Here is a 13,365-nt window from a genome sequence, read left to right on the forward strand (position 1 = left end):
TGAAATAGTATATTTTGCCATTTGTACTTGGACAGTAGAGTACCAACATACTATGACAATTATTCTGTGATTTCCAGAATTGCTAATTTTCATTCAAAAATCTAGGATGGATAAAGGGATACAAAGGATTTACATTCATACTAACAGTGTAACCCCCCCTTCTCCCCAAAACCTAGCAGAATACCAGTATAATTGGTGTGATTCTTCTCTGGTCAATTTTTTTTCACTTAACTTGAAAGTTTTAATTCAAGTCAAGATTTGGTAAAAAACAAAACAAAACACATCTTTATATGGACAGATCTGTTTTGATGTGCAATACTTTAGTTTTAGTACCTTGAATCAAAACATTAGACAAAAACCAAGAGTCATACCAAGTGTAATTCCATTAGGCCATTGAATGTCTATGGTCACCAGTGGCCGTCTGTCAAATCCATTCATTCCTGCTTTTTCTATTTTAGCTGGTTCTCCCCAGTCTGACCAGTAAACAAAGCTGTAAAGAAAACATTGACCATAAGCATCACTGATTTAATAAGCAGAAATTATGGTACCAACCCTGTAAAGCAGTACCTAAGAGAGTCACATAGTATAAGTTAAATAAATTCTTGAAAAGTTGGCTAATTTCAGTGAATAATTCTCTATTTTCCTAATATCATTAGAGGCAATTTGCATTATAAATCTGGGCACTTAAGCCATAATGAAATATAAAAGAGGTTTTTAAAAATTATAAATGATTAACAATAACTAGCTAGATATTATGTTAAGAGTTATATTAGTATTAATTATATTAAGGGATAGATGTATTTATCCCTTATTTCTAACCCTAATGGGTTACATCATTACATTATATATAAATGTACTTTTTCAGAGCATGTATCCCCTTAAAAAACACTTAAATACTATGTAATCTTTTTTTCATAAATGATTGTTCATTTAAAGGGAAAAAAATCTGAGTTAAGATGTCTTCAGCTATATGACCATTGAGAAAATAATTTCTTTGGCTCCCTGTTTCTTTCTGTAGTCAGAAGTTGATCTATGGGAAGGGGAAAAATTATATAGTTTGCAATTTATATCCACAAGGATGAGTATATTATGCCTAAAGAGAAGGAGTCCTAACTCTAAGAACTCTTTAAATTGAAAGGTCTACACTATTAATGCTACTAAATGCCAATTCCTAAAACTTCTATGAGAAATTATCTTAAGAGTTTACATTATCCTATTATGACAAGACTTATGCTGGTATTTTCAGTTTACATATGAGGCAAGATCAGATCATTAACAGTCATGATAAATCAGTTATTTTCTACTTATTATATATATATATATATATATATATATATATATATATATATATATATACACACACACACACACACACTCTTGGGATAAAATCCGTGCTTTCAAGAAGCTGAATTATGAAGCATGTGGTGTTTAAATGGGGAAATTATAGATGAACTTAAGTTGCTGGGAATAAGTAGGAGACACCTTTAACATCTTTAATGGGGGAAAAAAGAGTTAACATATGGCTTAAGTTATAGTTTTAAAAACTAAGTTGTTGATGAGTACCTGAAGTAAACCATTTAGTAATAATTAATAGCAACAACTCAGCTTTGTTATATAGCAAATGTGAGCCCATTGTCACAGCACATTTCTAACCAACATTAATTTATCAACTGTTAAACTCACTGGGAACTAATTATATGGGCCCATTGATAGAAGAATCATGAAATTTCTGGTTGTTACTATATTTTACTTTGATACTGTAACCTCCAGGTATTTTGACAAAGATGCCTAGAAACTAACCCAGACAATGGGTCCACAGCTATGGAGGCAGGCTCTCGCAAATCGGAATTGAATAGGATCTTCCTCTTGGTTCCATCTAAAGTAGCCACTGAAATAGTCTTGGAAGCCACATCGGTCCAGTAGATATTCTTGTAGACCCAGTCAACAGCAATGGCTGCAGGATTATAGACATTGTCGATCATTTTAACATGTCTACCAACTTTGTCACGAGCATCAATTGGGGCACTGCAACAGAACAGGGTCACATGAGATTTGAAAATTTGACAAGACACTTATGCCTTCAGATTGTTAAAAGCTTCATATGATAGTAGGTGGTATTAACAGATCTTTGCCTGAATTTGACTAGATTACAGTGTAGTTCTGATTTTGGCATCAGGACATCTGTTGCTAGAAGCTAATACTAGTTCATTGACAAGCCATTTTTGACTTCCAATAGTAAGAGTTTGAATCAAATTTTATGATGCAGTTTCAGATAATGGCTGAAAAGGGATTATTGGGAAAACTTTATGCCATAAATAAAAGGAATTGTAGCACTCTTATCACTATAAAATTGTAGAGTGGCTAAATATTCAGTTGTTAGTGAGGGTAAAGAATATTTTGGTTTGGTATTTTGATCCTTATTGGCCGTGGTGTGCTAGTAAATATCAAAAAAACTGACTTTCCCCAGGGAAGAAATATGCATGCACACACTCCTAAGTGTAATCTACATCATTCATATTTTCTCTATAACTTTCGTAAATCTGGACCATCAACAAACAATATGTCAAACTCTGACATAGTGTTTGCCCTTTTCTGTGGTATAAATGCTAACAAGGAAAACTTTACCATTGGTTCTCACAAACCAGTCTGAGCTAGTCCCATTACACTCATGCTTATCAGTCATTTAAAATGCTTTTGCTTCCCTGATTCTATTTTTTTTCAACCAGAATTGGAGCCAAGTTTGTGATCATACATCACACAACATCATATCAATGCTATAAAGTTTTGAAACCAATATTTTTACTTGGAGTTATCTTACCAATAATCGCAACAGTGATAGAACAACCCAGTTATTCCAATATGGCCAAACGACCCACAGGGAGAGTTACCTGAAGATTGCTTTTTGGCTTAGATCAGCCCAAAATAACTTCTGGGCAGCTATGTCAGCATCTAGTGCTATGGTATTTCTTAGTTGCTCTACAAGTTGAATGTATTCTTTCCTTTCCAGACCAATTTTTCTGATGTCCCTTCGATTAGTGAAGATTAAGCTTGGTTCCTTTCCTGAAAGCAGAAAATTAGTCTTTAGACTTACTATAAGAATTTTTTCCCACAGGGCAATACTATGCCAAAATACAATTGAAGACTTGTAAGTACCGCCTTTTACTTCAGAGTCCAGTCTTCAGGTTCCAAGCACTTATTTTAAGAAGTCAAGCACTTATGGTTTTGCTATTCCATTTGAGTAGGAAAGAATGTCAACTAGTCAAAACTTGTGAACAGTGAACTTTTAATTTTTCCTTTGATTAGCAACCAAAGAGACTAACTGAATCAAAACTCATCAACAAAAGCAAAAAGATACCTGAAAGAGGAATGGCTGTTAAGACTTCTTGGAAACAACCCACCATATTAGTATCTGATGGGAACATTTTCATGAGTTCCCATGTTCAAAAAAACTAAACAAACATATTTTCTATCTTACTGATAAGGAGATTCTCCATTTTGTCATCGTTGTTGTTTTCTGCATTCTAGGATCATTCTCTAAACCTTTCCAGGTTAGTGGAATATGAAGAAGTTTATACTTTACTGGCATAGCATGGAAGAATACAGGGTCCCCCTCCATGCCACAATGGAAATATTATGCCTTTTTTATAGAGGAACCTTAGTATATGATGCCCCATTTAATGCCACTAACTTATTGCTTTTAAATAAGATTGCAGTCAGAGCAAAATGTCAAGCTAAGATTTAGTGTATGCTAATTGTACCTTTTGTAAGCACTTGCTTACAAAGGTAATCTATATTAAAACACTACTTTGAGTTTCATTTACCTACTGCCTTGCACACTCCAGTGGCAAGATCCATTTGATAGCCACGACTACATTCACACTTGTAACCGCCTTTTAAGTTGATACAAATTTGACTGCAGATTCCAGGATTTTGGCATTCATCAATATCTAGGAGGGAAATTTAGAATTAGTCTTGCTGTTCCTACTCCTTACTAATCATACCTTGTCTTTTGCCCTTTCAAACCCCTTGTAAAAATAGATTTTTGGAATCTTACCACCACATGTCTTCCTATCTATCAGTTCAAATCCAGCAGCGCAGTCACATTCATAACCTATAATTAGATCTTTGCAGATGTGGGAACATCCACCGTTGTTAACCAAACACTCATTTACATCTGGAGAGAAAAACAAACAAACAAGAATCTGAGCCATAACTTTTTGTTGTTGTTCAGTTAACCACTAGTCTAGGCAATTATTTTAAAAAACAGATTTTTCCTAATGATTAGTCTCAATTTCTTCATGTAAGTACTTAAGTGACTGTTCCAAGAGAGTCATTTGAGATTTTAAGCACCTTAAGGGCAAGAATATTTTAAAAGCTAAGTTTACTATGGATGTGGCTAAAGATGTTAGAATATAAACATGTCAGAATGTAAAAGTGCTACAAGCACAAATGATATAGGTATTGGGAAGGAGAGAAATTTTCACTTCTCCCTGTGAATTGCCCATACAATGACATCTTATTTTATAGGAATATATTTTTCTTTAATGAAAGATTTTGTGTCATTAGGCACAGTACAGATATTAAAGGCCATCAAGAGGCATTTCTAGCAGAGGAAGGATGGGAGGAAAATGAAAGAAACTAGGAATTTGAAAAGCCTTGCTTTACATGAAAACTAGCTGTTGGCAAACATAACCAAGAATTCACCCAAAACTTAGTTCATTCATAAGTGGTATTTCTCACTTGGGAAAGTAGGATTCAAACAGCAGCAATAAAAGTAAATTGTTATAGGTTCCCCCTGAGATATTTCAGGAAAACTTGCTACATCAAAGCTAATCAGCTTTCAAGTTTCTCTGCACTTTAATCTAGTTATTTAACCATTTTCACTTACTACAGTCCTTCAGGGGTTCATCACTCCAGTCCTTGCAGTCTTGTTGCTGGTTGCACACTTTGCTAATGTCTATGCATTCTCCACTTCTGCACTTGAATTTTCCAGGTCCAGAACACTGATTAGCTACATATGGTCCAGAAAAAGATGAAAGAGAATACCCATCAAAAAGGCCCACATTGGGGGGCAGATAGGTGGCTCAGTGGATTGAGTCAGGCCCAGAGATGGGAGATCTTGGGTATTTCCTAGCTATGTGACCCCCATTAAACCCCTGCCACTCTTCTGCCTTGGAACCAATACATAGTATTGATTCTAAGAAAGAAGGTTAGGGTTTAAAACAACAACAAAAAAGGGCCCACACCCATTTTACCCAGCAGGGAGAAAGAATGCTTACCATTTTTGCAATTGATTTCATCTGTGCCATCTATACAATCTCTGACCCCATTGCACTGTCTGCTACCATGAATACAATTGCCATCTTCACATTCAAACTGGTCTGGCCGACATGTCCGAGAAGCTGGAGGAAAGGGAAGAAATGTGTCTAGATGACAAGCTATCCCATTAGGTTGGCTAGTGGAGTGAGCCTCATCAATTCTGGCTTTAAGGTGGATATGTTGAATACCAAGAAAACAAAGAAACTACTTACGACAGTTTATCTCATCACTTCCATCCTTGCAGTCAGGATCCCCATCACAGCGCCACTTCATATGGATACACTCCCCTGAACCACACTGGATCTCACTGGCTGGGCACTTTTCATGAGGCACAGGTTGGCGTCCACACTGCTCAAGGGACTCATCAGACTGGTCAGAGCAGTCAGCATCATCATCACATACCCAGCTGATGGGGATACAGGAAGAAGTGCTGCACTGGAACTCATGGGTACCACATGTGGGAGGAGCACAGTCCAATTCATCACTGCCATCACTACAATCATCCTGACCATTGCAGACAAAGTTTTTAGAGATGCAACGACCACTGGAACAAGTGAATTCTTCTGGACTACAAGTTACATTGCCTAAGAGAAAAATGGATGGAGGAATTCCATCAACATTTAAATAATTTTATTAACCCCTCCCAAGCTAAATTATAAATGTTAAAATCTACAGTCATACCAGAATTCAAAAACTATAATTTATACTTATTTTTGTTGCCATAACTGATATTTTACAGTCAAGTTTCTATAGTACTAATCAATAGGGATAAATAGTAGGAAAGCTTCTAGGAATATGGATAAAATGAGAAAAGAACTGAAGAAAGATGGAAGGGCATAGATTTGTTCTCTTCAGAATAAACCCATGTATTATTATGAGCTGCCACTTTCTTCCAAAATCAGGAAAGCATTAAGTTGATAGAATTTGAGGTTTAACAAGAAAAGTATGCACAGATATGCCTCTGGGACTAGGTCTTCTCTTCATAGTCAACCCCTTATATAATCATGAATGTCTATTGGTTCCATGTTATTAGAAAAGTGTCTCTAAAATAAATTTCTCACACCTTTTAGATTGGCAGACAAAAAAGAAAATGACAGTTGTTTGGAGAGTGGTAACAGAACAAGCACACTGATTCACTGTTGGTGGAAGCGTGTATTGGTCTAGCTATTCTGGAAAGCAATTTAGAACTGGCATAAGCTTTGACCCTTTGATAATATTATAAGTCTATATCCCCCCAAAATAAAAGAAGTAGAAGAATTTATAGAAATATTTATAGTAATTTGTCACCAAAACAAAGAATTTGAGACTAAGGGAGTACCCCTCAATTAGGGAACGTAAGAAGAAATCATAGAATATGAAAATAATGGAATATTGTAGTGTTATAAAAAATGACAAAATGGAAGTTTTTGGAGAAACCTGAGAAGGCCTGATTGAACAATGCAAAGCAAAGTGAGGAGAAAAATTTATACATTATGAATAAAACAATGTTGAAAGCTTTAAGAATTTTAATAAACAGCAATTCTAGGAGACTGGCTACCTTTAAAAAATAAGACATATTTTTAGACATGGTCAGTGCAGACATTTTCTTTGACTGTATATTTATGATGAAGATTTTCTTTCTTTTTTATTTGGGGAAGAGAAAGAAAATAAAAGCTTAATTGAAAAGATAAAATTAAAACTAAATTTATCAGCATTGTGGCATATCTTTTAGAGCTGGATAAAAGTAGGGTAATAAATGGTAGACATGACATTCAAGCTTTTGTGATTCAGGGGAAAGTCACTTCACTGGGCCTCAGTTTCCTATAAAATGAGTGGGTTAGGCTAGATGGCCTCTGTGTTCCCTTCCAGCTCCAACCTATGAACTTAAATTTAGGGCAGCTTGGTATAAAAGAGCACTGGATTTAAGAGTGAGAAAATGAGTTAGAGTTTTAGCACCGATGTTTATTATCTATGCATAGAGGAAAGTCAACTTGACCTCCATATCTGTGCTATCTTCTTTTAAATAAGAATCCTTATACTACTGCAACATGGGGATATTGAGAGTAAAAAAATTCTGAAAACTAAAATGTTATACAAAGGTGAATTATTTGGCCAATCTCTTATCTAATGGAAGAGAAAGCATAGAGTGGATAAACACACTCCCTTCCAAATCTTTAAATCTTATTATTAGACCAGGAAGCAAGTACTAACATATAAACCTTTTGAATTCTAAAAAGCCAACATTAAATCCAAAATCCAGGACTGGATTATAATCCTAGGACTAAAAAAAGAACATGTTAATCCTCATTATAAGACCAGTTCATTTGGCAGAAACTTTAGCCAGATAAAAATGCAAGGTTACAACTTTATATAATTATAAGAATTAGGGTGCAAACCATTGCTCTCTTGGGAAGCAAAACCATTTTTTCACAGAAGGAAACATCTGGCAGCTATGTGGCTTTCCAACATGAATTCAGAATGAAACATTAAACTTGACTCCAGGGACGAACTGGAGAAGAAACTCATTGGACTAGGTGCAGTTGCTTTAACCTCAGAAGTCTGATTATGTACTGTTTAAAAAGACTGATATTCTTGTTATTAATGCCTAGAATTTGTTTACCTGTAGCCGGAATCAAAAGACCTCAGATTTGTTGTATAACAGAAGGGCTTAGAATCCTCTTTAAAAGGGGAATCAGAGTTGACTAAGGTAATGTTTATTCAACCTAGCGTTTCCCTCAGAGCCTCACCTTTAACATATAGCATTTCACTACATATTTTCAGAGGCAGAAGGGTGAAAGAGGAAGAGAAACCAGGCAAATGAATGAGAGCTCATTGGAAAGCCTCAGGGAAAGAGAACCTGAAGAGGTGGTGGCCAGGGGCCTAGAAGAGAAGACACCATCAAAGTTAGTTTGCTTTGGTCACCTGCCATCAAGAAAACAGGTTTACCACCTTACTCTGTGCCAGGCAAGTAAGAGAGGGAGAGAGTAGAAGTCAGAGACTGAGATTCTCCTAGAAAAGGAGAAACTAAGGCCAAGTTGAAAAATTTTAATTGTAATAGTTCAGATGTTCAGAGAAGTAGAAATTTTCATATTTTGAATAGGAAAGAAATTTTGGTTCCCCAACCCCCAATTTTGGTTTGACTTGAGTTTTGGGTTCTGCCTCTGAAAATATGTAGTAAAATATGTAGGAATGCTCAGGTGTTAAAGCAATATGGTAGGTCAGGCAATTTTCACTTCCAAATTGTAGTGGTCTATCTCAGATCTATTTCTTTACCCTCTTCTCCTCTGGATGCTAGGAGAATTAGGGATGTATTAGTTGATAGACCTGGTGACTTTTTAAAATAAAAAATGAAGAGCTTTTAAGAAAGGGACTGTTAAAATAATCAGAAAATTTGAGTTTTTACTCTTATATCAAGAGCCAAGAGCTAGTCACTGAAGTGAGTCAAGCTGTTTAAGTTACAGCTTCTTGTCCCTTCAGCAAAGAATCCTTGGGATAAGCCATTCAATGGATTCAATACTTGTATCTTCTTACCACAGTTTTCTTCATCTTCTCCACTGTCACAGTCGTTTTCCCCATCACACTTCCAGGACACTGGGATACACTGAGTCGATCGAACACCACAGCTGATCTCATTTATTCGGCAGGTTCTCATATCTGTTGAGGACACATAGTCTCAAAGGAACCTCAGAACTGTGATAAGTGATACAAGATGCTCAGGAAGATTACTCTGAGTTGCTTCGTACTGGTGATGTTCATGATTCAGTGATCAGAAGAGCATACTCATGAACTGTTCAATTTGGGATGTTAGTATCTATTTCTAAAGCTACTCCTTAGGACCACAAAACTTTGGAGAAACAAGCTCATAATGCTCATTTCAAACCCTTGAAGTAATTTCAAGGTGACCAAGATCTCATATTAGCTTTGAGGCTTATTAACTTTACTGGTTTTATGTCTGGTGGCTTGTAGCTGATTTAGCAGAAACTGCTGAATTTGGGGTCAAGAATTGGATCCTAATCCAGCTGTACCTCCTTTTATATCACCTTGGCAAGTCATTTCCCCTCATTCTTTACCTAAAAAGATCAGAGCAATAAAATACTTTTATATAGTTATAAAATCAATGATGATAACAATTGTTAGCATTTTATAGCACTTTAAGGTTTAAACAGTGCTTCACAAATTTCATTTCATTTAATCTTCACATTGTTAAGGGATATGTGATGCTATTATCCCCATTTTATAGACTGAAGAAACTAAGGCAAGTAGAAGTTATGATCTAGCAAAATATATCATGTTGTATCTTATATCAATGCCCTTTGTTATATCCATTTCTTATACCTTTAGGACCTCCTTTGCTCCTCCACTTGCCCCCAAAATTTCTCTAGGAAAAGATTTTCAGATTAATTCCAATTTCCTCTACCTTTCCACATAGAGAATGTTGATTTTCCTTTTACTTATTTTTTTAAACTCTTACCTTTCCTCTTAGAATCAATACTACATATTGGTTATATGGCAGAAGAGCAATAAAGGTTAGGCAATAGGGGTTAAGTGACTTGCCCCATGGTTACACAGGAAACATGTGAGTCCAGATTTGAACCCAGGACCTCCCATCTCTGAGTCTGTCTCTCTATCCACCTATTTATCCCTAATTTTCCCCTTAGCAGTATTTTCCTTCCATAGGGTTTGGGAGAGGGAAAAAGGAGACTCATTTTTAAGTTCCCAACAGCACTTAGTCAAATTTCAATTATTAGGGTATTATGTGAAAAATACTTTCTGAAACAATGAATGGGATTGTGTCTTCTAAAATCATTTATAGATTATGCATTGCAATTCAAATGAATGGGTTTTGCTCAATTGAGTTTGGTTCCTAAACATAGCAAATGGGAAGATTGGAAGACCAGAGATTTAAAATTTACAATTCACAATAAGCTAACTGCTGTATTTTGTAGGTGATAAAGAATATCAGTAAGATTTGCTTAAACAAGTTGCTTTTATTTCCTTGTTTTTCTCTGTCCATGACAAATAATTTAAATATCATTTTACTCAAACCTTTTCATTAAAGTAAGTGAAATATCAAACCTCAAGTTGTTCTTATTACTTAAGAAAATATATAATAGTTGCAAGTTTACCTTTAGCTATACTATTTTAGTTTTCACTTATTTGCAAGTTGTTTTGTAGGTCATTTGTTTCCTCATCTGGATATTTATAAAGACAAGGAAAATGTGTCCTCGATTTCTTTTGTATATTTTCCTAAGGAATTCCTACTACCTCATTTTGTCACTGTGGGATTTGAAATATTAAAAGCTTTCCGGATTAAGTACCTTTTATTCAGAGTAATCATGATCAAGAACATGCAGGCAATTTATGCACCTAGTCAATGAGTTCTCAGTAGGTTCAATGGACTTGAGGCAGCAATAGGAATGCTCAACACTACATCTAGTTACCCAAGAGAACTTTAGTTTAGCCAGAGGCTCACAAATTGAAGTGGGGAAAATCGGCAAATTACTTGTATTGAGATTAATCAATGACTTATGTCAATAACTGCTTCCTGGATAATGAAGATCCTTAAAGATGTTGTAAATGGGGGCTGGAATTTGTAAAAGAGAGGCAAAAAGGATGAATACCAAACATTGAATCTTACAAGCAATAGTTAACTTTCCCATAGCAAAAAAAAAAAAAAGAAAGAAAGAAAGAAAAAATATTTTTTCCTAGTCGACAGTCCATGAGTTGAAACTACACCACACGATGGGATTCAGTCTTCTAGTGTTGGAAGAAACTTCAGAGGCCATCAAATTTAACCCATATCTGATCAAAATTCCCTTCACATTTTCAATAGGGTCATCGAGCCTTTGCTTGGAAGTTTTCAACAAGATGGAACCCATTCCATTATATTTTTTGGAATGGCAAGGATTTTCAAGGAATATTTTTCTTATATTCATTTAAAAATCTCTGCATTATTTCTAGTTCTACTTTCTTTGAGCAAGTGGAACAAACTTTTCCCTCTTATGTGACTGCCCTTAAAATATTTGATGATACCTATAATGTGTCCCCTTAAATCTTCATTTATAAGTTCCAAATAGTGCTCATAAGAACACTGTCACCTTGGCAAGTTAGCCAACAAAGTAGCAGCACTTACTACATTGTTCTGGCCTTTCATCAGATCCATCTTCACAGTCTGGGTCCCCATCACACTGCCATCTGTTCGGTACACACTGGCCATTATTGCATACAAAGTCAGATTCAGCACATGTCTTCTTCACTAAAAATAAAAATTTATATGCAGTTGCAGGATTAGACTTGAACTTATCCAATAGACCAATTGTTTGGTAGAGTATAAGCAGCCTCTCTGGAGAATTAAAGTTTAGTTTCCTTAGTGCTAAGGTTTCTGAGTCAGCCAAATAAATCTCTAACTGTTGTCATGTTGTTCAAAACTGATTAGTGCCAATATCCAAGGAGGGCTCTTATCTTTGGGTATAGCAGGTGCTATTCCGAACAATGTGGCTTTGTGGAAAATTGCCACATGATATTGGAAACTGAGCCTCACCAGAACAATAGAAAAGGAGAGAAAATATCCTAAGTAAGACTCCAGCAGTGTGAGAGATTCTCCTATAAGCTAGGGAATTAGAAGGGCTTTTTTGGCTAAAAAATTCTTAGTTGGCTGCCATTTATCTTAAGATAAACTATAGTAAATTTTATGTTAAGTTGAATTTATTAAAAAGGGAAATCTACAGAGCAGATGAAATCTTCAAGATGAATGGGTAGCCATAGCAGATGAGGCAATGTAGTCAAGGTTAAAAGTTACTTCCACATTTCCTTATGGGAAATAATAAACTAGGAATTAAAAAATTGAAACCCAAAGATCCTAGCCAGCTTGCTACAAATAATAGTTTGACCAAAAAAGGAGGAAAACTCCCATTATTTTGACTGAAACTCCCCAAACACGCAAAGTACATTTCTCTAAAACAACCAAGCCTAAGAGAATGATTGTGATCAATTTTCTTCTGTAGATTGAAAGATGCTTAAAAGGATGGAAATGTGTTTTAACTTTAATAACTTGGTTGTTTTGGACCTGTATTTTCTTATTGCTTCACCTATCATTTCAGTCCATTTAGTGGTAGATATTACCTCCAATACAGACTAGCAAATTCATCTCATCTTCTAATTTTTTGAAAATTGCTTAGAGAAGGAACTGAAAGGCTATGCTTATAGTCACAAAGAATGTATGATTGGATAGAACTTCAACCTGGGTCTTCTTGATGCCAAGCCACCCCTCTATTTTTTATATCATGCTGACTTTTACTTCAGGATTATTTTGTTTATACCCACATTGTCACAATTCTAATTCTATTTTATTATCATAGCTTTATCCAAATAGTTCTAAAAATCTCTGGCTCCAGAAGCTAGACAAAGACAGTTATCACTAAGGGGTTTTTCTAGCTTTTAACACCCTTCAGTGGAGCCAAGGAAAAGAGATAATGGTACTTGTGGTTGTTCCCTGTCAGGCCCTTCTCTTCTATTATTCCTTCTCCCACCTTTACTTCTATATCTTCCTAAATATAGCTAGAGATAGTATTCTCATTAAACTTATCCTTTACTTGCTAAGTGGTCCTTCACTTCTCAGTACTACTTAGTACTTTGTAACCATCTATGGCAGTGATGACAAACCTATGTCATGGGCGGCAAAGATGGCATGCAGAGCTCTCTCTGGGCACACCACCCTCCCATCTCTCTCATTCCCTTCTGCCTCCCACCCCTGAGTTCCTTACTAGAAAGGCAGAGGGACTCAGGTGGAGCAGCTCCCCTTCCCCTCTCCACCATGCCTGACAATATTATTTTCACATCATCCACCCCTCTGCCCAGCAGCCATTGGGAACACATGGGTGTAAGGTGGGTGGTTCACAGGTGGCAGAGCTGGAAGGGAGCAGAGTTCTTGGACCATTCCCCTCCCCCTCGCTACACACTCCTGAGGACATTCCTCACTTCACCTTCCCCTCTACCCAACAGCCCAATGGGAGTGCATTCTCCCTCCCCTGTGTGTGGTAAAGGAAGCTTGGCACAACTGGCACTCAG

The 13,365-nt window shown here is 36.1% G+C and overlaps 1 protein-coding gene across 5 annotated transcripts in view; it reads right to left on the reverse strand.

Annotated features, from left to right (window-relative positions):
• Window positions 1–13,365, reverse strand: part of VLDLR (very low density lipoprotein receptor) — a 74,006-nt gene that overhangs the window by 10,806 nt on the left and 49,835 nt on the right. For 4 of the 5 annotated variants that reach the window (XM_056806215.1, XM_056806217.1, XM_007498594.3 and 1 more), the window contains 10 exons: window positions 11,432–11,554; window positions 8,830–8,952; window positions 5,532–5,903; window positions 5,280–5,402; window positions 4,889–5,011; window positions 4,055–4,174; window positions 3,822–3,947; window positions 2,889–3,060; window positions 1,801–2,025; window positions 372–490 (listed from right to left, as the gene is read on the reverse strand). In XM_056806215.1, the coding sequence (XP_056662193.1) occupies window positions 372–490; window positions 1,801–2,025; window positions 2,889–3,060; window positions 3,822–3,947; window positions 4,055–4,174; window positions 4,889–5,011; window positions 5,280–5,402; window positions 5,532–5,903; window positions 8,830–8,952; window positions 11,432–11,554 (1,626 nt within the window). The remainder of the gene's footprint in view (window positions 1–371; window positions 491–1,800; window positions 2,026–2,888; window positions 3,061–3,821; window positions 3,948–4,054; window positions 4,175–4,888; window positions 5,012–5,279; window positions 5,403–5,531; window positions 5,904–8,829; window positions 8,953–11,431; window positions 11,555–13,365) is intronic. The other variant, XM_056806216.1, reaches the window with a different exon arrangement.

The sequence above is a fragment of the Monodelphis domestica genome, chromosome 7, assembly GCF_027887165.1.
Source record: "Monodelphis domestica isolate mMonDom1 chromosome 7, mMonDom1.pri, whole genome shotgun sequence".
In the NCBI taxonomy this organism is placed as follows: domain Eukaryota; kingdom Metazoa; phylum Chordata; class Mammalia; order Didelphimorphia; family Didelphidae; genus Monodelphis; species Monodelphis domestica.